We start from the raw sequence: 26,320 nt of genomic DNA, 5'->3' as shown, positions 1-26,320 counted from the left end.
TTCCCCCCCCCCCCGAATACACCCCTTCCGGTCCCTAAAAACTGGACCCCTAGCAAGAACCGAAGCCGCATCCCTCTCCCCCTCTGACCCCCGTTCCCTCTCTCATACTCCAATCGCAACAAGGAAACTAAAGAGGAATCGCACCTGGTCCCCCTCAATCTCTCAGCACTCCTCGCCTCCCCTGTCCCAACCCACCTCCACTTTCCCCCAGTCTCCTCCGTCCCCCGTAGCTTCCCCTGCCCTGAAACCCATCTCCCTCGACTTCTCATCAACTGGAATAGAAACTCCTAATCGCCCACACCCCACCTTCAAATTCCCTGATCCAAATCCGATCATCCCAACTCACGCAGCCACCCAATCCCACCCGAAGCCCGCCAATCCTTCTGCCCGCCCACTCTTCCCACCGATCATCACCCACACCCTTCCTCCCCAGCTTCCTCTCGCTCCGCCACTACCCCTCTCCACCCCAGCCCCGAGACCAACCTCGTCTGCCGACGTGAACTGCATCCTTTTTAATGCCCGATCTGTAGCAAAAAACAGAGAGCGGATGAACGTATGGAGCGGAAGAGTGTATGGAGCGGAAGAGTGTATGGAGAGGAAGAGTGTATGGAGCGGATGAGTGTATGGAACGGATGAGTGTATGGAACGGATGAGTGTATGGAGCGGATGAGTGTGTGGAGCGCATGAGTGTGTGGAGGGCATGAGTGCGTGGAGGGGGATGAGTGCGTAGAGAGGGCACAAAGCAGATGAGTACCTGGAGCGAACGAGTGCCTGGAGCGAACGAGTGCCCAGAGTGAACGGACATGTTGCGTAGAGTGGACGAGTACGTAGAACAAACTGGAACAGATTGCATCCAGTACTGATGAGTGCGTAGAAAGGATGAGTTCGAAGAGCTGCTGAATGCGTATAGCATGGGCCAGACAAAAGCGCTTGCATGGGGCAGACAAGAGAGCATGTGTGGGGCAGACAAGAGTGCATGCGTGGGGCAGACAAGAGTGCATGCGTGGGGCAGACAAGAGTGCATACGTGGGGCATACAAGAGTGCATGCGTGGGGCATACAAGAGTGCATGCGTGAAGCTGACAAGTGTGCATGCGTGGGGCGGACAAGAGTGCATCCGTGGGGCAGACTGGAATGCGCGGGCAAACCGGAATGTGCGGGGCAGACTAGAGCGCGCGGGGCGGGTCAGAATGCATGAGTGCGTGCAGCAGACCAGAGTGTATAGACCAGACGTGGGTGCATGGAGCAGATAGGAGAGCACGGAATGGACTGGAGCGCATAGGATTGCATGACGTATATAGTATAGTCTGGAATGCAGAGAACGTTTGAAAGAGCATATAACCCATCATATCACACCACCACGCTTACTCTCTCCTTTACATCACCACTCAACTAGAATGCAGAGATACTATGACACCATTCGGTATAACTGTTCTCATACCAACATCCGCCGCTTACTCCACATCACTCTAAGTAAACACTGCTGGTTTCACACCCGCCAGCCAGGCGTTCTCCTCAGGCCTAATGCAGCCAAATCCGTTCTAGATAAATCCTGCCAGAACAAACACATTCTCCTGATCTTTTAACCACCACACCTATCGCTAAGAAGCAGCTATCACACGAAGACCGCACGAGCTGCACACATATCCGGTGCTCACACGCACCTTTTGACTCTCTCTACTCTCTCTACTGATCTGAACTTCGGTTCCCAAGGGCGTTCAACCTACCAGCGCCTTCAGACCATACCAATGGTATATAAGGCGCTATATAAGTGCAAAATAACATAACATAACAATAATAAAACTCTCCTTCTAAAGCTTAGTTTACAGCTATAATATCTGCTAGTTTGATATGCAAAAAGGAAAGTCTCATTTAATGTAGATATTCAAACTTTCTTAACACAATGCAACACAACAAACTGGAAGTTTGTGTGAAAGGATCTCAGATACACTGCTTGGAAGCCGTAGAAATCTTTGGCCAAAAAACAAGTGCTATATTTGATCGAATTTCATACAGCCGAAAATTTCAAACAAATACACCATTCAGTGCCATTATAGTGAACAAGGGGTGCATGTGTTGCGGACTTGTCCCCCACTCCCTATACAATAAAGGTAAAAGATTAAAAAAGAAGAGGGCCATGCAGCGCCGGTTCCCATCCACGAAAGTGAAGGGAACCGGTGTCACAGAGAGATGGGGGAGTCGGCGGCAGACAACGAGGTCTGCCACCAACAGGTAAGTAGGGGGGTGGGTGGGGATCATGATTTCACCGCGTTGCGCATTTTGAATTCGGTATTTCCGAATTCATCAATTTTTAAATAACAAATTACAAGCCTCAGTAAAACCATGGATATCCACACTGCTTTACCAAAGTGTGTGATCTTTGGCACATCATTTAATCTCACTGGGCATTGCTTGCAGACAAGAGGGTGCACCTAAAAGGGACCTGTGCCCTAGTTCCAAGCCAAAACGGCTGGCGCCAAAATTGCTGCGGCAGAATCTCCAGCTTCATTGCTTGGTGAGTACTTGCACTTCTTCTTTTTGCATTTAAAGCATTGATCACATGTATAGACATGCTGAACGCCCCCTTCATGTTCGTAGCTCACATATGACTTTGCCGAAATGGCATAACACTGCAGCCTCCCCCTCCAGGGACTGAACTTTCCCATTGCGTGACGTGGCACACTACTTGTTGTTGGGATTGCCTTCCCGGGCTGAAAAAGTCTATCCATAAAATGCCGTAAACCACGACTCTGTGCAAGGCCCATGCGCATTGTGTGTCCTCTGGGATTCTGGCAACGTCTGGCTCTTGCGTCCTCTCGCGAGACTGCACTAGGGATGAGGAAAGGGAAGATTGACAGTGACAGAAAAGTTGCAGAATTGGTTATACCAGGTAATGGGGCTGTGCAGGGTTATTTAAAACTAATTTCTGCTGCTCTGCAAAGGTGCTGTATAAATTATGGTCAGTAATGGCCCCACTTGCTGTGGCCCACATTTGTGTTCACTCTATCGGTTCAACCAAAGTATCACCGGTGTCCCTTGTCTCCAAAATACCCCTTCACTCCACGTTCCTCTTTCACATCCGATTTTTCTGAATGTCCCTAAGAGCGCTCAGTCATAATCTGTATGTTAGTTCCTGTCTCAGACCTCCCACTCAACTATTGCGGAACATATAAATGTTAGTGAGGCAGTATTCAACAATCAGCGTTTGAGAAGGCCACACAGTGGCTCCAGCATTTAACGCACCTTGAACAACCTCCTCTACTTTGCCCTGCCCAGTTGAACTAAAGCGTACACACTTCTATCAAGTCAGGTGGATTTTTGAAAGCGTATTGGGTTTCTACCCAATTTTATACTTGATGTTTCAAGGTGAAACACCTTCTACACCGTTCAGTATGAAAAAGAAACGAGAACTGTGATGCTTTAGACCGGATATGGTTCCTATCATGGCCCTGTGCTGGTGGCACCCAAGATGGCTACTTGCAATTGTCTGATTGGAGAACCGAAACTCAAGACCATCATCGTTGAACAGTATTCTAAGGTGCTCTCATGCTTACATTTTTCCTTTGTTCAATGGGGCGAAAGCAGGGGGCAAGTTGGCCACAAAATCACAGAAATAGATATGTCTCTGGATTCAAAGAAGAAGCCAATCGAAAAGTTCACAATTCTCACCTTTCAAATGATTAAAAGCATATAAATGATGAAATGATATGATAGTTCCTTTATATAGCGCCTATACACAATGTGTTCCAAAGTGCTTCAAGGCAAGGGAGGGAACAAGGGAAAATACAATGACATTCTTACAGGCCATGAACAGTAAGGATGTGAAATTAACTATCCTACTCGGCCGGACAACATTTCAGATAGTGCAAGAGCTAAGACATAGATAAGGAAGAGAGGGGGAGAGTGGGAAGGAAATGGAAACAGACAGGCGACTACCGTACTAGGCCTGACGACATTTCTGTCATGAGCCAGCATCAGGTAGTGAATGCTCTTACCTGGCAAGACGGTCCTGTACATGAATGCAAAGTGCTCTTTGAGCCATGGGTGGTTAAAGTGGTTGATGTCAAAGTGCCTTTGGAGGAGAAACATATACTGAAACAAGGAGCGGGTGGTGTAGCTGCCGTAGGCCACGCCTTCGTAAAGAGATCCGTCCGTCACATCGTTCAGCAAAACCATCGACTTCTCCATGATTGACAGCACCTGCTTGGTCCATGTGTACGATTCCAGGAGATAACCTGCAAAGGAACCAGACACAGACTTAGCAGATTTTCTTCGATTTATGTGGTTATTTTTTAAATGAAAACTGTTTATTATGTGCACATCAAAAACCAAGCAAATTGAATACATTGGGGCTCATTTAGAGTTTGGCAGACAATAAAATCACTGGCGTATGAAGGCTATTTCAAGATAGCACTTCTCCAGCTTTACATTGGGTTTCCGCTGGTGGAAAGCTGGTGGAAAATTTGCCAGTCTCCAGCATGGAGACCGGTGGATTTTCCGCCAGTGTAAACCCGGTGTAAAGCTGGAGAAGTGCTATCTTTAAATAGCCTCCATTGCGGCAGATTTCATTGTCCCCATTGTGAAGAATTATTTTGTGAAGAAATAACATTTTTAAACAAATGTAAATCTACGTGTCTGGCTAGTGCACAGGAAAGAGATACACTTCTCGCTCTCATCATGGGTCTTACATCGGTTGAGAGATGCAAGTCGCACCGGGGGAAGGGCGCTCAATCAATCAGGTCGCTGGAACAATGGGCGAGAATACACATTCTCCGGCTGCTATTTTCAGCCACCGAAGGCCCTTCCCTGGGTGGTGCTATCTTTATTTATTTTTTTATGTGGGGAGACAACAGGGAGCCTCTCTCAGTTGACGTCCCATATCCCGCCCCCAAAACAAATCACACCCCTTCCTCACCCACTCCCCACCCACTTACCTGCTAGACCGGAGCATTGTGCTCTGGTCCCAGCGCTCCTCCCGCTCCTGTCTGGCGGTCATCTTTTAAAATATTGTATTTCTTTTTTTCACGGGAGATTGGTGTCGCACAATAAACGCAGCCAATCTCTCGAAAAAATGAATAAACCATTTGCACCCCGGATAAACCCTGGCGTGCAAATGGCTTTCACTCCCACATCGGTGGCCGGACATGGCCGGTAATAGCCCGTAGCCCTCGCTGAGGCCCTCGCAAAGGCGGGGAAGGTACTTCTGTGCCCTGATTAGAGATTCCTCATAGACGTCTTTCCTTTGGAACTCAAGGTAGTTCCACGGATCTGCTCTGGGTTTTCCCTCTGTGAGAGAGGAGGATTCTGGGAAATGTTTTGCTTATTTGTTTGCTACTTCCACATGGTCTGGGAAACTTGGATTTGGGAGGTGGCCACAGGAGACCTTTCTGGCTTCGAGAACGTGATGATATCACTCTCGGGTCCTTATGACCAGGACTGGGAGGTCACTAAGTCACACACCAAGGACCCAAATGTGTATGTTACGCTCCCCATGCAAGTTTTGTTCTGTACGCGATGACAACAGTATATCCAAACCATGCTAAAACATCTAAACGTAAAGTCAACTATAGCACTTTTCAGATGTCCTACTGGGGAGCAGGATTTCTGGCTGGGTAATTTATGTGATTTACAGACACACAAGCAGGCATTGGAATGGGTGCCCCATCGTGTTCAGCCAAGAATTTATGTGCCGGCTGTTGAAATCCAAGGAGACTAATAGATGGGGGCAAGAGTGACCTCCATTAAGTGAATGGGGTGATGTGATGCTGAACAGCGCATCAAATTGCCAAATGGCAGTTCCACAAAGAGTAGTGCTGCTAGAGGGGGCCAGTTTACATCCTGGCCAATTATCTTTTGCAACATGGCCGACCCTTGCGCACCTCAGTCATGTGACATTTTGGAGAAGCGTCTGCACAACTTATATAATGTGATGCCTGCATACAGTTCACGTTTGAGTTTTACTAAAGTCAAGCCCGGTACAGAAAAGCCCATAACTGTGAGGTTAGACAAGCTCCGGGTTGTTCGTTTGAACTGACACAGATTCCAGTATGCCCGTCCGTCGGTTAATAGCACGGTTGCCTCTTTGCATAGTTATAACTTCTGCAGAGGATGTTTTGGCTCACGCGCCTGCGCAGTTTAAGCAAGGACCGGAACTCCTTGCCAGAGCCTGGATTGGGTTCCTTCATTGGACACTGCAGCCACTTGCAACTCTCTCCTTATGCATGCCGATTCAGCCAAGTACACCAGTAGAAACATCATTATATCACTTCACCTTTCCGAGAGGATTGGTTAGATGGTGGATGCGTTCCTGGACACGCATGACAACATGAAACACAGAAGTCATATAGTGCTCACAATCAATTTGTACTGGTTGACATTCTTTGACTCGCAACTAAGTCTGGCCCCGCATTTAGGGCTCACCCCAAATAGAGCTAACATGGATTTTGGGGGCACACTGAAGATTTGTTCCCACGGTCACAAATACAGAGGATATGGACCAGGACACAGATCAGATTGTCTTGGGAACACAATTCCAGTGGAGGAAGTGCTGGAAGCCGATATTCGCTATGAGCACAGCGATTGAGTTGCCTGGTCGATAAGCACTATCGTTCGAGGGTGTGCATAAGTGTGGCTGCCCTCAGAACGTCAAGCTTGCAGCTTTGTGTCAGAGGGATATCCTCACCATATTTCAACTTTCTGCTTATTTCATTGAAGACAATGAGCTCGATCCTGATTAGGTTCAGTTGTAGCAAATGGGGGGTAATCTATGCTCAATGTTTTGTGGGCAGATGCTAAGTATGGTGAAACATCAGAGTTAATTCTAATGTGCAGTGGACAGTGATCTAAGTGAGCAGGAACAGTCGGGAGCGGTGTTCCACTACTTTTATTTTTTTCTGTTTACCATTCCTCTACTTTGTACAACCAAATTCATCATTCTATACAGAACATTTCTCCATTCATGTCCTTGTGGAAGTCCAAAGTTGTAATAGGACCCTTAGTTACAAGCCACTTGGACTATTGCAATGCCGCAGCCGCAACGCCTAGTCACATGTTGCACTATGCTTCATCTACCCTCTCTCCCCTGCCGAGACTACAGTTCCACTACTTTTTTCGGTACACTTCTTCCACTGGCAGTGGATCATCTGCATTGTGGTGCGCGACTTGCAGCCTGTTTGCCCATGCTTAGATTGCCAAAGAGAGTATGCACTGATGGTGAAGCTGGCATTCCTACTGACACACTATGGGTGGGAAATCCGCTAAAAGACCTTTCATGGCTCCTTACCTGCACAGATGGTATATCGAGGCACTCCTTGTGGTTTTAAATTCTGTTGGTAGGTCAATAGTACAAGTAGCGAGAAGTGGCTTGTGAGATCGTGTCAGCTACATCTGTGTTAGGGCGCCTGTGCGCCACTGAAACTTCTTACCACAACTCGGAGTGGAAACGCAATTTCTGGTCTTTTACTGCCCCTCTCTTACTCTCCTATCTCTTTACTAGGTCTGCAGCACGGGGGTTCCGGACCTTTGGTTCACATTACTACATAAAAAGCCAGGGTCGGACTGGGACAAGAAATAGGCCCGGTCACCCAAAAAAAAGTGGCCCACCCCTCGCCTCAAAAAAGTGGCCCACCCCTCTCGCCTCATGACCCTTGACCTCTGATGACATCACTGAAAGTGATGTCATTTGACCCCACCCCTAAGTGGCATCCCAGGAAGCGATGAAACACGACCTTTCACCCCTTGATAAAACAGGAAGTGGCATCAAATAGCATTGTTCATGAGTACAAAATTACTGTGAATCTAAGCAGACGTCCAAGGCCAAATGACAATATTGTACCTGTTACTGCTTCTAAAAGAAAAGTTATAATTGTAACAGTGCCATCAGTAATGAACTCAAGAGCCACAGTGATAAGCTTGCAATGCGTTTATACAGTTCTAACTCATGCACCAGATAAAAGGTGTCAAAGACCATTTTAGCCACTGAAATCAGGCCAATACTCCCAGAAAAGAAAAATAGGGCGTAAGAGATATGCCACCTGCACAGCTCAAGAGGGCAGTGGCATGAGCAGCACCTTCTGCAAAGTGCACCCCCGCTGCAGTACTGCCTGATGGCAAGTCGGCCTGTGTGATTTACAAGAATTGCCAGCTACAAGGAATGCTCGCATTGTGAGAAACGGTCTATTTCTTAGAAAAGGACTACTTTTAATTTTCTAAGAATATGCTGGTCGGGAACATGAACTCTAAATTACTCCCTAAAAATCCTTGTATTCTCAGATTTGCAAACCAGTGACTAAGATACTGTTCTTTCCAATTCAAATCTGATGCCCTGGTTGTAATGGATCTGCTTCTTTCAAGGTAACAACAGGGTACGAGTGTGAGTATATATTGCATCTAGTCTTCAATTTATGAAACTGAGTGAATGGTGCGTTTGATTATAATTATAATTGATTTTTTATAACACGCTTAATACCGAAGAGGTTTCTATGCGCAGTCCCAGATTTCAAACCAGTGTTGTGCGGCGTCCTTCTTCCAAGACGAGCGCGTTGCCCCTGAGCTATACTACCCATGCCTATACCCTGCATACCCTAAATCCTGAGCTATACTACCCGTGCCTAGTTTTAGAGTACCCATGAGTATGCCCACTTATATTCTAGGACAGAGGTCTGCAGCCTTTGGATCCCTAGATGTTTTGGACTACAACTCCTGTCATCTCTAGCTTGCACAGTCCATGGCAAGGGATCATGGGAGTCGTAGTCCAAAACATCAGGGCTAGCCGCCAGTTGCAGAACCCTAGTCTAGGAACACACAGAGGTGGAATGGCTAGTGTCTTGCACCAAAAGATCAGACTACACATGTGAACAAAGCAGTCTCTTCCAGAGCTACCACTAACCTTGGTTCATCATGACCAGGCTTCCTGCCAGCAGTGCTACGCAGTTGGTTGGCTGATGGTTGTGCAGGTACTGGAATCCCCATCCGCGCTGGTATGACGTCTCGTACATATAGCCCGAGGCGCTGGCAATCACCTCCAGAAACTTTTCTTGCTGGGTCTTGCTAAGACGGTCGTACAGGAAATCGTAGGCTGTGGCAAAGCCAACCAACGAGTGGGCAAGTGGGACTTCATCCCAGGGGGCATCCTTCACTAACCTGGCAAAAGAAAAACACATAGGTGAGGACATTTGTTCAGGTGTTTAACACCTTAACATGATTTGCATGAAGCTGTAATACAACCCAACCCATCTTCAAACTGGCCTACAGCTCCCATGATCCCTTACAATTGACTATGATGGTGAGGGATGATGGGATTTGTAGTCCAAAACATCAGAAGAGCCAAAGGTTGCAGACCCCTGCTCCATATAATACCCTGATAGCAGTGTCACCAGAGTGCGAGCTAGTTTCTTGTACTTCAGTATAATGGCTTCACAGAAGTCTACATATTTCCTACTGTTCGGCATAAAAAGACAACGTGGGTAGAGAAGTATTAAGAGACAGACACTGTTTAGTCCCTACTGCACCCGAGCTTTGCAAAAGAAAAACAAGTTATTGTAAAAGTGGCCTAATTAGAAAACGTCTACCTCAGACCTGGCATCTGCAGTTACCCCTGCCACCCGAAACATTGACAAAACATGACTACATAAATTGTCTCTTTGTCTATTGTCGATGGCATTTAAGTTCGCCCCTACAGCACTAACACTTTAGGACACTCTAGGAAAGATCCTTCTGTTTCTTCTCTACACACCAAGAACAAGCATTGGCAAAGCCATCAGTTTTAGCTTTTGTGTAGGCGTAGGATAGGTATTTGCCAGGCACTGCCATAATGATGTCACTTAGCCATGAGATGGCAATGGCTGGAAATGGTGTTAGTGCCCGGGCATATGATAGCAGAGCCTGGACAATGCCTGTCTAATACCTATACAGTGTCACGCCGCGCGCTCGCTCGCGGGCGTCGGCGCCACTTACCTGGGTCCCTGGTCCACGGCCGCAGCAGTCTCCTCCTTCATGGAGGCTGTACCCGCGGTGGCGACTCTCTTCACGCCGACCCGCGGTTCGGATGGGCGCCGTGGACGCCGCCATCTTGCGAGGATCTGCGCATGCGCGGATCATCAGTATTCGACGTCCCGCGCATGCGCAGCATCGGAACATGCGTTCCAAGCCTCGTTTTGACCCCGGACCATAAATAGGCATCGCATACACAGGGACAACGCGTCTCAACGCGGTTGTTACTGTGTATGCGCTGCTGGAGCCCTGGTGCTAGGTTTTCGGTCCTCCAGTTTCCAGGTCTACCTTTCCTGCTCAGTCCTGCCTCTATTCTTTACTCCTTCTTACTTACTGGTCCTCCTACCCTTTCTTCCCTTATCTTCGTTACTAGCCAGTCCCTGGTTCAGGGTGGAGGAGGTTTCGTCTGGGTTCCTAGTAGTAGTGGGGACCCCTGTCAGTACTGCTTCTTCTTGCAGTTTGCTTTCCTTTGCCTGTCTTGTGCCCTGCCGGTACCTGTGCCTTACTGCCTTGGAAGTTCCTGAGTTCCTCTCCGTTTTCATCGGTGATTTCATCAAGCCTTCTCAGCCAGTGGAAACACTGTCCCGACGTCACGCTAATCCTGAGAAGTGCCACCCGTGGCGTTGGGAGTTGGTTCAGTGCCATCCTGTCATATACCGTCAGGAGGGGATTGGGCTAATTCCTCGCGTTACTCTTTCATCGGCTATCAAGACTTCGACAGACTGGCAACCTCAACTCCACGGTCTACAGGAAAAAGAGGTAAACCACGATCTCGTGAAGATTCGTTTAACAGATTGAGACGCCTTAACCCCAGTTCCGACATGGACGACATACAGGAACTACGTGAAGAAATGCGTGCCATGCGTCTTGAAATGACCACTCTCCGCCAGGAGAACAACACCCTCAGACAGGCATTGGATCGGTGTTTGGCTAGTCCCGCACAACCTGTCACACCGCCAGAGAACTCCATGGCCTACACGACTCCGATGAAGTATGATGGTGATCCGCGTCGAGTGGCTGAGTTCTGTACTCATTGTCGGATCCATTTCCAGTTCAGATCGACTCATTTTGCTCAAGACAAGGCCAAGATCGGGTACATCCTTGGCAATCTGACCGGCAATGCACTCGCCTGGGCAGCACCTCTAGTCTCTACTAACAGTCCTCTGTTGGGTGATTTCACTGCCTTTGAGAAAGCCTTTTTGGACGTCTTTAAACCACCCAATTTGGCAGCCATGGCTCAGAATCAATTAATGGAGATCAAGCAAGGGTCAGATGACATAATCCGCTACATCAGTCGGTTTCGACAATTAGCAACTGATTCACAATGGCCTGAAATTACTCAAAAAACCTTGTTTCGTCGGGGATTACGAGAGGAGTACAAGGATGAATTACTGCACATTCCGGAGCCAGAAACATTGCCTGCTTTGGTGGAACAAGTCTTACGCATTGACCACAGGTTGACCGAACGACGGAGTGAACGCCGCAGGTCTGCCAGGTATCAACCGATTCCTCTTGCACAGAACCCCGGACCAGCTGTTTCTACTGAAGTAGGTCCAGAACCCATGCAGTTGGGTGCCGTCCGTGGTCCGTTGTCCGAGACCGAAAAGAAAAGAAGACGACAGAAGAATTTGTGCCTGTATTGTGGTGGTTCTGACCACTTTTTAGGCACCTGTCCGCTGCGCCCGCTGAAGAAACAGGAAAACTAACAGGCCCGTTGTTTGAGGCGAAGGCAGCAACGGGCCGCCCTTCTGATTCCGTCCTTCCTCCCATGAACTCAGTACCTTTGTTGATCCTGAAAATCGGTGTTGCCTGGCTTGGAAAATGTGTGCAGACCTGGGCCCTTTTGGATTGCGGAGCATCCGGCAACTACATCGATGCCTCATTTGCGATTGCCAAGGGGATCCGTTTACATAACAAGGAACGACCTACAGTGGTCGAGGTGATCGATGGTTCTACTTTGTCTTCGGGTCCTGTTTGCCAACACTCTGATCCCTTGTGGCTCTCTGTAGAAGGGCATCTCGAACGTATCTCCTTGGACGTCATCAAATCCCCCTCTTTTCCGGTGGTTCTGGGGTTACCATGGTTGTTGTATCACAATCCCCAGGTCGACTGGACCGCTCGCTCTTTGATGTTTACTTCGACACGCTGCCCTAGTGATTGCGTAATCCATGAAACCTTTCCTGCAGTTATGGAGTCCCTCAATCCTGCTGACGTGTCTACTCGTCTATGTGCCACTCAATCGGTACCTCATGAATATGCTGACTACCACAAGGCGTTCTCCAAGCCTGAAGACATACCATTACCACCTCATCGGTACTTTGATTGTTCCATTGACATTCTGCCTGGTGCGATCATTCCCCACGGCAAGATTTATTCGTTGACTCAACTCGAGAAAGGCATCCTACAGGAGTACATTACGGATTGCCTGAACAAAGGCTACATTATACCCTCCAAATCCCCTGCGGGATTCCCGTTATTCTTCGTCAAGAAGAAAGAGGGCACTTTGCGCCCTTGTATCGACTATCGTCAATTAAACGAAATCACGAGGAAAGACAGGTACCCGTTACCACTCATCCGGGACATCATCGAATCTCTGAAATCAGCACAGATCTTCACCAAACTGGATCTAAGAGGGGCCTATCACTTGGTGCGGATTAAGAACGGAGATGAGTGGAAGACGGCCTTCAAAACGCCTATTGGTCACTTCGAATACAGGGTGATGCCGTTTGGACTCTGCAATGCCCCGGCAGTCTTTCAACGGTTCATGGACCATGTCTTTTCTGACCTTATTGGGATTTCTGTCTGGGTTTACCTTGACGACATATTGGTTTTTTCTGACTCTCGTACTGCACACGTAGTGCATGTTCAGGAAGTCCTCCAGAGGTTAATACACAACGGCCTGTATGCCAAAATCGAAAAATGTCAATTTCATAAGGAAAGCATGGAGTTTCTGGGTTATGTGATCAGCAACACAGGAGTACAGATGGATCCCGCAAAACTGCAAGCTATACAAGAATGGAAACCACCACATGGCGTGAAGTCGCTTCAAAGGTTCTTGGGCTTTGCCAACTTTTATCGGCATTTCATCCCACGCTTTTCTAAACTGGCCAACAGTCTAACTCGCCTGACCAGTACCAAGGTGCCGTTTATCTGGGACACGCGGGCCGAGGAGGCATTCCTGGAATTAAAGAAATCTTTCATGTCGGCTCCTGTTCTTAGACATCCAGATGAAGAAAAACCATTTGTGGTTGAGACAGACGCTTCTGACTACGCAATCGGTGCGGTCTTACTACAGCAAGATGCAGTCACAGGAACAGAACACCCGGTGGCATACTACTCAAGGAAATTGTCAGTGAGCGAGAGAAACTATGCAGTGATAGAAAAGGAACTACTGGCAATAAAAGCTGCCTTCGAGGAATGGAGACATCACTTGCTGGGTGGGAGGTACTCGGTGGTGGTTCGCACTGATCACCGCAATCTACAGTTCCTGCGCTCTTTGCAATGCAGAACTTCCCGTCATGCTCGTTGGGCCTTTTTCTTTTCACAGTTTGATTTCACTGTCACGTACATTCCTTGTTCCCAGAACACGAAGGCTGATGCCTTATCTCGTTCTTTGGAAAACAACGTTGAAGGTGTCAATGAACCAGAACCTTTGATTGCATCCAAACATTTTCTATTGATGCTGACTCCCCGGCTCCAACAGTTTGTTGAGGCCACACGTACGGATCCCACAAGAGCACAGATACTACAACGTGCCGACATTAAGGAACGTGACGGCTTGTTGTTCTTCAAGGATCGTCTGTACGTTCCCACATTGGAACTCCAGAAAATCGTTCTACAGAATTGCCATGATTCCGTCGTTTGCGGTCACCGTGGAGTCCGCACAACACAAGAACTGGTTGCACGACAGTACTGGTGGCCTGGATGGGCTACACTGGTAAAGCAATACGTGGACTCCTGTCCTGTATGTGCCCAGACCAAGATTCCTCGCAAAAGGCCTATTGGCCTTCTGAAACCCACGCCTACGCCTCCGTACCCTTGGCATACCATCGCCACGGATTTCATCGTTGACCTGCCCTTGTCCGGTGGATTTACCTGTATAATGGTGGTGGTGGATTGTTTCACCAAGACGGCTCATTTCTTGCCCTTTCCTAAGCTGCCCACTGCATCTCAGATGGCACGATGTTTTCTACATGAGGTGTATCGCCTTCATGGTCTTCCGGAGAAGATCTTGTCAGACCGGGGGTCTCAATACATCTCTTCCTTTTGGGGTCAACTGTGTCGACATTTGGACATTCAGCGAGCCCTGAGTTCCGGCTATCATCCGCAGACTAATGGACAGACAGAACGTACCAATCAGACCCTTGAGCAATACCTACGTTGTTATGCCAATGCTACCCAAGACAACTGGTCGGAATGGTTGGACACCGCGGAAGCAGCTTACAACAACGCTGTTCATTCCGCTACTGGACTCAGCCCCTTTTATTGCTCTACTGGTCTTCATCCTCGCCTGCTGCCTGTTCATCCAACGTATTCCAGCACCGTTCCTTCCGCAGATGCCCTGGTGTCCCTGATCCGCGATCAACATCGTCTGGCGGCCAGTACCTTGGCAGCGGCACAAGCACATATGAAGGAGCAGGCTGACAAGAGACGGAGCCCGGAGCCTGTCCTTCATGTTGGGGACATGGTTTGGCTATCCTCCAAGAATCTACCAGTACGCAACTTACCTGTGAAACTAGCCCCCCGCTTTTTTGGTCCCTTCCGCGTCTCTGAGCGTATTTCCTCTGTTGCCTTTCGTTTGTCTTTGCCTCGCTCTTGGAGGATCCATCCTGTCTTTCATGTTTCCCTTTTAAAGCCCTATGTGCCCGATGTTATGGGTCGTACCTGTTCCCGTCCTGCTCCGCTATTGGTTCGGGGGGTCCCTGAATTTGAGGTGCAGGAGATTTGTGATTCACGAATTTGGCGCGGTGTTCTGCAGTTCCTGGTCAGCTGGAAGGGTTATCCAGCTTGTGACCGCACTTGGGAACCGTGCTCCTTCGTGCATGCACCGCGCCTGGTTCGGGATTTCTATCTCCGCTTTCCTTGGAAACCCGGTGCTCCGGGGTTGTCCGGGAGGGGGTATGGTGTCACGCCGCGCGCTCGCTCGCGGGCGTCAGCGCCACTTACCTGGGTCCCTGGTCCACGGCCGCAGCAGTCTCCTCCTTCATGGAGGCTGTACCCGCGGTGGCGACTCTCTTCACGCCGACCCGCGGTTCGGATGGGCGCCGTGGACGCCGCCATCTTGCGAGGATCTGCGCATGCGCGGATCGTCAGTATTCGACGTCCCGCGCATGCGCAGCATCGGAACATGCGTTCCAAGCCTCGTTTTGACCCCGGACCATAAATAGGCATCGCATACACAGGGACAACGCGTCTCAACGCGGTTGTTACTGTGTATGCGCTGCTGGAGCCCTGGTGCTAGGTTTTCGGTCCTCCAGTTTCCAGGTCTACCTTTCCTGCTCAGTCCTGCCTCTATTCTTTACTCCTTCTTACTTACTGGTCCTCCTACCCTTTCTTCCCTTATCTTCGTTACTAGCCAGTCCCTGGTTCAGGGTGGAGGAGGTTTCGTCTGGGTTCCTAGTAGTAGTGGGGACCCCTGTCAGTACTGCTTCTTCTTGCAGTTTGCTTTCCTTTGCCTGTCTTGTGCCCTGCCGGTACCTGTGCCTTACTGCCTTGGAAGTTCCTGAGTTCCTCTCCGTTTTCATCGGTGATTTCATCAAGCCTTCTCAGCCAGTGGAAACACTGTCCCGACGTCACGCTAATCCTGAGAAGTGCCACCCGTGGCGTTGGGAGTTGGTTCAGTGCCATCCTGTCATATACCGTCAGGAGGGGATTGGGCTAATTCCTCGCGTTACTCTTTCATCGGCTATCAAGACTTCGACAGACTGGCAACCTCAACTCCACGGTCTACAGGAAAAAGAGGTAAACCACGATCCCGTGAAGATTCGTTTAACATACAGAAGCCAAAACGGTTGGCTTTGCCAATGGTTGTTTGTAATAGGGCTTCAGTGCAAGGAACAGATGTGAAGACCCACATATTATGCATACATCAATTGGCTGGAAGCATACTTGTGAAAGACATTTCTATTACACCACAAGATCATTTACAGCTGCCATGAATCCATTAACTTTCAGAAGACTGCTTAGAAATAACTCTGGGAGGCCCTATACACAGGGGCGTTGCTAGGGGGGGGGCTAAAGGGGCTATAGCTCCTGATCTTTTGGTTGTAGCCCCGGATAGAATCTCAGGAGCTACAGCCAAAAGACTAGCTAGCCCCCAGTCCCGACAGTTCCGATATCAGCTTAGCCCCGGGTCTTTTCCAGACCAAGCAACTCCCCTGCCTATACAGCACAAAGTTTGATGTTGCTCTGTGACAACGGTTGATCAAAGAGATCCCAGGAGGGTGTCTTTTGGGTGGCTAGGGGCAGGTAGTGGATGGGAAAGGCGTTAGGGATAAGCATGGCTAGGGCCTGTAAATGGCTGGGTAGAAAGCCAAACAGTACCCACAACCTGTATGTTGGTCCTCGCATTCCATCTCCACCCTGTAGGTACTCCAATCACTTTATTTGTCTTTTAAGTGGCGATCAAGCACCACCTAAAAGCCAAAACAAAAAAGACTAGGCTGTACCTATTCATCAAAGCCACGAAAGCCATTTACTCTTTGAAAAAACACACGCCCCACCAGCCATGTGACATTTACCTCACACTTAGAAAGGCTCTTAAGACTTTCTTTTCCCTTTCATCCTCTTTCACAATGCATTTCATGTTTCTAATAGTGGCCACTAGGCCAAAACGTGCCCCACACACTCACAAGCCCACTTGCACGTGTCATTGAACTCCCTCGCTCGGTAATCTTTTGTTTTGGAAGGCCCTCAATTCACCTGTTTTGGTTATGGTTATGCTCCCATGTGACAGATATCACTTTCCTGAACTACTACAGAATATTTCTGCAAGTCAGTGTATATGCCACGAGGGCCATCCTGAGTCACCCCCTGTATTGTTCTACTTTCTACTGAGGTTATAATAACAGTTGAAAGGCCATTCAACTCTCTCAAGAGCCACCGGTGCAACGCGCCAAGGCTTAGCTTAGGTGGATCCCCTGTTTAATCACATAACATTCACGATACAGGACCAAATCGACACATTATCATTCTAATGTCAAATAACTGTGTGCTATTAAACTCGGCAGTGTGTACTGTTGAGTGCAGTTAAAGACAGGTAAAGGTGATCGCCGGTGGGTTCCCTGCACTATTTGTCCAGTTCTGTGGTGATCAGGAGAAGATTAGTCTAACAGCGACCTTGGGAGGAATTCTAGTGGTCCTCGGATTTGGTGGTTCAAGTGAGGAAGCCACTGTTTAATTTGTAGGGTTTTAGATCAGTTCCTCGCTGCAACACAGTATGTGCACGCTAAGGTGTAAAGGAGCGGTGGACGGCGAAGGTCAGCCAGTTCCTAATCAGCTTAAGCCTGTCAATGGCGCAAGAGGAAACCTTGACAATGGATCTCTAGCTTCCGAGATTCCTCCACCTGGCCCAGTAAAAGTCGGGGGCAAACCCAAGACAGAGGGAAAAATCACGGATTTCCTGTCGAATAAAGATGAGATTGCCAATTCACCATCTGCTGCAGAATTATTAGCGGCACTTAATCTTAAAAGTGATTTAAAACTTCCAATCAATTTGGAGTCTTCAGGAGAATTAGAATTTAGAGACGAGTTAAGAAGCAATCTTGCAACTCATCCCTTTGAGTCTGTGACGAGGACGGAGGAATCCTCATGGCCGAATATCAGTGCCTTGCAAGACTGTGTTGAATGGTTGGCTAGATGTCCATCCTTATTCATCAATGATGACTCTGGAAGTTGTGAACCTTCTACTTTCTCCTACCAGTCTTCCCAAACTCTGTTGGGTTACTCAAAACTTTTAACTTCCCCTAATGAGCACAGATCTCTCAGTCAACCTTCCATGCTTGCTCTGAACTTCGTGTTGAACTCACTGGTGAAACATAATCAAAATATAGATAACGAGTTTAAAGATCATAACTAACTTTTAAATATGATAAGTCCAAAGCTACATTTTTTAGAAGCTTGTATTTACACCCAAACTAAAATAGGTGCCTCATGTAACTTTGTCAGTACCAACAAGAGAGAACCACCACAGTCACTTCCCTTGCCACATTTAGATGATTTAGATGCAGAGGTTTCATCTGGGTGTTTAAATGAAGAGTCTGAAGCAACTAATATTATTGTACAGAATCAGCTGCTGATGTATAAAGTTACTCAGGCCCATTTCGAACTCCAAGTGTGATGACATAATGAAGTCAAAAGCAAGATCAAAGAAATGAACTAAGAAAAGTAAGAACATTAAAAACGTGGCTTCAATTAAAAATATAGGGTCGAGAAATTTCCACCAGAAAGTAAGCCAGACCGTGATGGAAAAACAACCTACTTAAGGACAAACAACCTTCCGTTAAAAAAAGAGAAACTCACGTCAGTGTTGGATTCACAGGATCTTTTTCAAGGGCCAACTACATCGGCCACGAGCCATTAAAAATAAGTTTGCCTTTTGGAATGGTTCTAAAAAATCATCCAAGGATAGCGTAAGGAGACCTGAAAAATCCCAACATATATCTAATGGTGCAACATTGGAAGAGGATCTGAACTTGAGTGCCCTCGCAACATACTCCTTACAGGAAGAAATTTAAGAAGTTGAGGCTCAAATGAGCCCTCCAGTTCCTACGTCTAAAATGGTTATGCCCAATGGAAAGGGTTGTCCTTTTCTGACGCTAGTCAAATTACCTGCAGTGAAGTGTGCGGCTCCATCTCTCCAAAAGAAGGTCTTACAACGTTTTTTTCTGTCGTCATGGACCGAATTTTTAAAATAGCGAAGCAAATTGTTTTAAGTAGATAAAATGTATTAGCACTACTCCAGGAAATTCCCTGCCTTAGAACCATTTTTTCCAAGACCATCAAATTAATTGAATGTTCCAAAAAAGACAGGACTGATAATGTGCCCATTCATATCTCCACCAGACTAACTATGGAAATGTTGCTTGGTCAAGTGTCCTCATTTTGTTTATTGTGGTATGACCTCTAAAGGTGGTATGAAGATAAACGCAGCCGAAGCAGTAAGATTATCTCCAGCTGACCGGTTCACCCAAACAATACCCCATTCCAAATGGGAGGCCTAAGAGTTCATTATGAAGGTGTCGCTCACAGATCTCGGAAAGTCTCTGAAATTAATGCAAATCTGATCGACCAGAATCGAGAGGCAAGTGATTGGTCATGGCGAGTCCGCTCACTGCATCAGGATGTTCCTGTCCTTGATTATTTTCTGTGAGCTCATGCGCAACATCCTATAAAGCTGCTTTCATGGAACACTCGAATTCACTTCCAGCTGTAGGCAATTTAATAATGACGTTGACCTGAGAGATTTTGACGCTATTTTGTTGCAGGAAACTTGGTTGATAGGCAAGCCATTGATGGACAGCTATGAGCTTTTTCATACTGCTGCACAAAAGGGCTTAAAAGGCGGTCTTTATGGCAGCTTAATAATTGCCATTCTTAGTGGCCTTAATCTGACCTGCGTTAAGTGGGGATGTGATTACACTAATATCCAGATGGCCAAAAAGGGACGTCATTTCATCAAAATGCCAGGGGTAGCGGAAGTGACATCATACGACCCCTGACCCCTGATGACATCACAATTTGACCCCACGCTGAAGTGAATGCATGGAAAGCGATGAAACGCGACCTTTCACCCCTTGACAAAACAGGAAGTGGCATCACATAGCATTGTTCCTAACAGGGATGGACTGGGAACCAAAAGAGGCCCTGGAAATAATTTTCAAAGAGACCGCATATTGGACATTTTCAGCAAGCCCAAACATTTTCTTATGGGAACATTTGTAAATACCACACAAAAGGGGCCCTGGGTGCAGAGGCCTACCGGAAAATCTCTAGAGTTCACTATAGGCCAGTCCACCCCTGGTTCCTAAGTACAGTACGAAAAATATGGTTACGATATTACTATAATGTGATGTACATTTCATACAAGAATGGATCGCCATTTGTATCATTAAGATCAGTGTGTATAGGCCCATATTACCAAATTACTGTGAATCCAAGCAGACGTCCATGACCAAATGATAATGATGTGTTATTATATAGCACTTGCGCTTAAGTGCCTTATATAGAACAAATATGCATTAACCTGTGTTGGCACTCATTTATCGACCTCAGAAGGATGAAAGGCTGAGTTGAGGTGTTTAAGTACAGATTAAATCAGTGACTCACACCTGATATGTGCCTGAAATAAACCTTTAATGAGTCTGGCAATTATTGTATAGAATTATTTGGTATTCCTATTCTTTCTTATTTAGGGTCACTGCTGAAAGTGTTACACTTGTGGAACCTCGTTTTTTTTTAGAGGCCTGATCAAGAAAGCCAGCCACTCCAGAAGCAAAGAGCCACATGGTGCTGGCCAGAGCAGCAGCTTGCCTTTTCTAAAGTTTTTTTTAGGTGTAGCAAGGGAGGACTCAGGGGTTGCAGTTGCAACCCCTGGCGACCCCTAAATGATGTCCCTGTGGCCAAAACAAACCTGGTTGTATTTGACAACAACAAGAATATGTGAATGTTTATTGTTTGACATCAATTGGAACCCTGTGAGAATTACTGTTAAGTTTTTGGAAAAATTGGTAGGCATTTTAGAGGTCCGAAGGTAATTCACCATACATCTTATTAACGGGGGACTCAAACTGTATATGTGGGAATGCTGACATATCAACTAAATATATTGGTAGAGATTCTCAAATGTCTGCAGTTAGGGGAGTAAGTTGGAATGTTGTGATGAATTTGTGAGATTTACAAGGATTAAATGGGAACCTTGATTCCGATAATCCAACTCGACCTACATGGAGGAGAGGGTGACCATCATCTACTCTAGACCATATATACCTCTAGAGCTCTTTGTGGCTTTTGTATTTCCCTTAAGGTGGTGGAATCGGAGTTCAGTGATCATGCAACACCCGAGCTTGCTCTAGATCTTAAGTTAGATATCAAAACCACTTTGAAAATGCCATTTCCTTTGTTGGCGAACAACACAGTGTTCGATATTGATCTGGAGACCAAAGCCGGTGGTTAAACTGACAGAATGTATAAAGCATAACGACATACACAAGCGGGAGGCCTATTGAGATCACTTGTTGTTTTCAAACTTCTTTAAAAACTTTGTACTCGGTTTTGCGAAGGACTGATATATGGAAAAATAACAACTTGCGTTCCACAAACGCCACTTGCTTGATGAAATGGTATATTGGAGAAAATAACAGAAGCATTTGTGCTGCAAAATCGTAAAAACACAAATGATCCTGAGATGCTTAACAAGCAAAGGAAAATTAAACAGATGTACAAAAATTGTTTGCAGTTTCAGAAACAAATAATGTTACAAAGAGATGCTGAATCTATGCTATGTGTCCTCGTCTGTAATCAAAATACCACTTTTTGGAGTTTGGTCAAGAACAAGGCAACATTTCAGTCCCAAATACAAATGAATCCAATTTCTGAAGTGAACTGGATTGCTTATCTTACCAACCTATACTCTGAACTTCGTCCAATGGATAAAAATCTGTTGAGAGCTTCCATCTGGCATTTGGATTTCAAACCCAAACACATACTTCCTTTCATCAATCGTGCTAAAACTTCCCGAGGCCCTGGGCCGGATTGTCTGGCTAACGTAACCTTGAAGGGTGATCCTGAGCTCTGGGCAGACATTTTGTCTAAACTATTTAATCATATAGTGGCCTCTAATACCTCCACCCATCATGGAAAACATCATGTACACACCTGATACACAGGAATGGGCGAAAGACTTAATCCATCTAATTATCGTCCGATAGCCCTGCTTGATGTCTCCAGTAAGGTTTGTTCTGCCTTATTATTGAATGATTTAGAGGGATGAGCGGGAGAATCAGGGATTTTAGATATCAGTCTGGTTTTAGAAAGAGGTTGATCACCTCACTGAATGGACTTATTATCCACTTTTTCCAGCAACAAGCTAACCTGTCGAAACGCCCGGTTTATATTGCTTTCATTGATCTAACGACACCTTTCGACTGGCTGAACAGGAATAAATTGTGGTGGAAATTATCAAATTGGGGTTGTCCAACTTCATTCCTGAATATGCTCATGAACTTACACCAAGGTACGAAGGTGCAGGTGAGAATGGAATGGGAGGGTATCCTCACGGATACAGTTTCCACCTATCAGAGTCTGCCTCTGGGAATGCGTTCTTGCACCCTCTCTCTTCACTGTGCACATGGCTGATGTAGGGAAGCACCTGGAAAAGGCCAAGGGTTTTCCACCTTGTCTTGGCTCTGTGGTTGCACAACATCTCGCTTGCACCAATGATTTTGTTCAATTGGATCACACCCCACTAGGATTACATCGTTGTATTGAGTCGCTGGTTGCCTTCACTAAGGGCCTAGATTTAGAGATTAGCCCGGGTAAAACTGAAATCCTAATTTTGAATCCTGCCAGAAACAAAAAACTAAAATTCCAGTGGCAAATGGAGAAAGCGGGTCTAGAGCTGCTTTCTACTTGGGAATATCTAGAATTGTTAATCAGAGGCAGAACAGTGTTGTTGAATTGAGAGGCATGAGTCCCTCAATACTGGCTTTTGTGGCGTAAATGAAAAAAGTAATTCTGAAAAATGGAAGGTACTCTATAATTGCCATTTTCAAATATTACAAGGCAGAATTCATACATGGAGCTGCATTAAAAGATGCCGATTTCCCCTTATTTAAAGTGGGAGGGAAAATATGGCATCAGTGTTTGCACTTGCCTATAGGGGTGCCAATCACAATCACACAGTATGGGCTGGGGTTATTATCCATGCAGACGATAGTTTCCTGGGGGAGGTTATCTCTATATGGTAAACTATTAGCCCGCCCGATTCCTCCCTTATTTGCGATTTGAGTAGGTTGCCGACGGAAAGCTCATATGTCCAGGCCTAAATAGTTGGTGTCACACTGGCTTATCAGAGAAAATGAATGCAACCATAGAAGATCCTGTAAGAATTTCTGATGCAATAAAAAAGGTTGTGATTACATGATTGGATCTCCACTGGAATTTTCAAAAGTAGTTATAAGCATAGCTGTCAACCATTTGTGTCATAAAGGCGGGTGAAAACACCCGATTTTATTTTTGGCAGGTGAGAAGCCCACTGAAACGAATGGGCGTGCAGGAGGCTTGGTGGGTGAGTCAGCTGTTTACAAGGTGGGTGACACCCGCCAAAAGCGTGGGAGTTGACCGCTATTTATAAGTTGTTCTCGTATTCAAGTTTGGAATAATAACGTTTAAATCAAATACCAAATTACTTGTCAAGATTTACAAATGAGAAGTGGAGACGACCCTTTATGAGAATAAAATTCAATCTGTTACCAGCATGAAAGGAGGATAGCTCAGTGTCGACGCACTTGTCTTGGAAGCAAGACCGCACTGAGCAACACTGGTTCGAACCCTGGATCTGTACAAACACACAAAAAACATTTTTTTTAAAAAGAAATTGAGCCGCTAGGCCTAGTGAGATCGTTCGCCCATCGCCTTGCCTAATAATGGTTCATTACAAATGAACCATTACATTACATGAAAATTGTTGGGTAGTACACAAAAGCTGGACAATACGCAAAAAAGTTGTAGACTGTGTTCAGTGATGGACAAAACAGAGACCCATAGGCACTTATTTATAGAATGCTGCCACAGTTTGCAGCCAGTAATAGAAGCCAGATGTGCACATAATCTATCGAGCTTTTTGGAGCCTACTTTTAAGTGAGAAACTAACACCCTTAACAATTGCAGCAGCAAGATTTACACAAAACGTTGTTGGTGAATAGAGGGTTGCCCTTCTTTGCTGATGTCAGGATCCTTACAGGGTCCAGGGTTCAAGATGAATTGGCTTTTCTTTCATTTAATATATGAGCTGGAAGAACTAGATGACGCACCTATGTTTTTGATTGTATTAATGTACTGAGTTCCCTAGAATTTAGGATATGCGTTAATATACCTATGTGTTTGTCTTGTATTTTGTACTTGTGAAAGGTTTGTAATAAACCAAACACGATTAAAAAAATGTTTGTAAAAAGGGTCATTTCGCCTTAATGAGGGTTTATGGTTCACAAGCTACAACACTGCGCAACACTGACCAGTTTCATGCGAAGTGCCCTCCTAAAAGTGCAAGGAGCCAGTCTTGAATGTTGAAACTCGATGCTTCCTGATGAATGTCCATCACAGGAGCGCCCAAACACACGCAGGCGGGGCACATTTCAAGAGGATCTTACTTGCTGAAAATTCGAATCACCGGAATTCGCAGGATATCCCATAAGCACAGCGTTCTTTCAACGCTTAATACAGGGGTCAAGTCCTAAAAGAAAAGTGGGGACACTGCCCCATCTTAACTACACTTTCTCTCCCTTAACACTAACAAGAATGAAGTCTTATTCTTTCCTGTCTTTCCCCCACTAATCTCCCCATCTCTGCCTCTGTCCGCCATCTAGGCCTCCATTTCGACTCCAGCCTCTCCTTTTCTCACCACATTTCTCTTACCTCCTGAGCCTGTCGCTACCACCTCTTCAAAGTTCTCAAAATCTGATCCTCTCTCACCTTCCACGCTACCAAACTCTTAATTTCTCCCCTTATCTTTTCTCGTCTGTTCTGCTGTTCTGCTCTCCTTTTTGGCCTCCCTGCCTCTGATCTTGCACCCCTCAAATCCCTCTATCACTCTGCTATCCGTACTCTTTTTTTTTTCTCTCCTCATGACTCCATCTCCTCTTCGCTTTCCTCTCTTGGTTGTCTTCCCTTTCATTCACAGCTTAAATTTAACTTCCTCTGTCTCGTTTTTAAATCTCTTCATGATCTCGCCCCTCCCTACCTCTCCTCCCTCCTCTCTTTGTATGCCCCCTCTCGCCACCTCCGTTCTCCTGACCTCTTCCTTCTCACTGTTACACCATCACCTTGTGCCCCTTCCCGCTTCCGATCCTTGCAGCTCCTTGCCCCTCTACATTGGAACTCTCTACCTCTCCCTATCCACTCCATCTCCTCTTACTCCTCCTTCGGCTCCTCCTCAAAATCACACCTTCTTCATCACCCCTCCGGACAGCTCCTTCTTACTCCCTCTTGCTCTTCCCCTATCCTGGTTTTATTCTTTAGTTTTCGGCAAATTGTTCTGCACACTGTTCTTGATTATTTGACTCAAGTTTGATAGTTATGCTTCTAATGCATTCTTGTTGTTGTAATGTAAAGCACTTTGGCGTAAAGCGCTATTTAAAATGTAATAAATACAAAATACAAACTAGTGGGGAGCCCGGGTTAGGAAATGGAAAAACTGAAAATGGCACAAAATTGCTTTGAAGCTAACATACTATTTTCCAATAAAACACAAGGCTGCAAAATTGGCACTGTGTAGCTGCTGTAACAATCCGAAAATAAAGGTCAAAGCCCCTGCAGCATTCCGCCTTCCCTGGCGTGGACTGGGAACCAAAAGAGGCCCTGGGAATAATGTTCAAAGTGGCCCCGTATTACACATTTTCAGTAAGCCCAACACTTTTTCTCTGGGAACATTTGGAAATACCACACAAAAGAGGCCCAGGGTGTACAGGCCTACTGGGAAATCTCCAGAGTTGCCTATAGGCCAGTCCACCCCTGTGCCTACCGCGTGAATCACTGGGCTTCAGCTCCTATTCGTTGCTAAATACCCATTTGCATGAAGCCGCAGATAGGCCTGTGCACTGTGTGGACTTTCACTGGAAATGTACCCTTTTTGGTCAACTTTTCAAATAAACAGAAAGAATATTAGTCTAACTAATCTAATTGTTTACTTTTAGCAAGAGTACACCTAAAAGGATGCCAAAGGTTTTCGGATGCAAAACAAGTGAACATAGAGTTTATGAGACAGCTATCGGTCCCAAAAAACAAAAGAAATGAACCCTGCCCATGTTGTGCAACCTCCTGTTCAAAACATGACCTTGACCGGATTTGGTCCAAAAGTGGACCCTTCCAAGTTAACTACTGCAAGCTGAGCGCAAACCGCATGTGTCGTGCACTTCCTCTGCAAGTGACTCATGTTGTGCCTTAGTGCAAAAACAGGGGATTTTTGCAGAAGATGGGAGTTAGCGTTGATTCTAGGGATCTGTAGAAGCTGTGTAGAGTGACTACTTTAAAACAGTTTATTAAAATCACAATAATGTGTTTATGTATAGCACTTCATGCCAGAGTCCTCCAGCTTCAGAGTGCTGCAATAACAGGTA

The 26,320-nt window shown here is 46.4% G+C and overlaps 1 protein-coding gene across 1 annotated transcript in view; it reads right to left on the bottom strand.

Moving 5' to 3' along the window:
- Window positions 1-26,320, bottom strand: part of DSE (dermatan sulfate epimerase) — a 358,457-nt gene that overhangs the window by 52,220 nt on the left and 279,917 nt on the right. The window contains exons 3-4 of the mRNA XM_069607867.1: window positions 8,887-9,140; window positions 3,995-4,234 (exon numbers count right to left, since the gene is read on the bottom strand). Coding sequence (XP_069463968.1) covers window positions 3,995-4,234; window positions 8,887-9,140 — 494 coding nt within the window. The remainder of the gene's footprint in view (window positions 1-3,994; window positions 4,235-8,886; window positions 9,141-26,320) is intronic.

The sequence above is a fragment of the Ambystoma mexicanum genome, chromosome 4q (assembly GCF_040938575.1).
Source record: "Ambystoma mexicanum isolate Mex_15411 chromosome 4q, UKY_AmexF1_1, whole genome shotgun sequence".
In the NCBI taxonomy this organism is placed as follows: domain Eukaryota; kingdom Metazoa; phylum Chordata; class Amphibia; order Caudata; family Ambystomatidae; genus Ambystoma; species Ambystoma mexicanum.
Note: the sequence above shows the minus strand (reverse complement) of the source record. Positions and strands in the feature narration are given on the sequence as shown.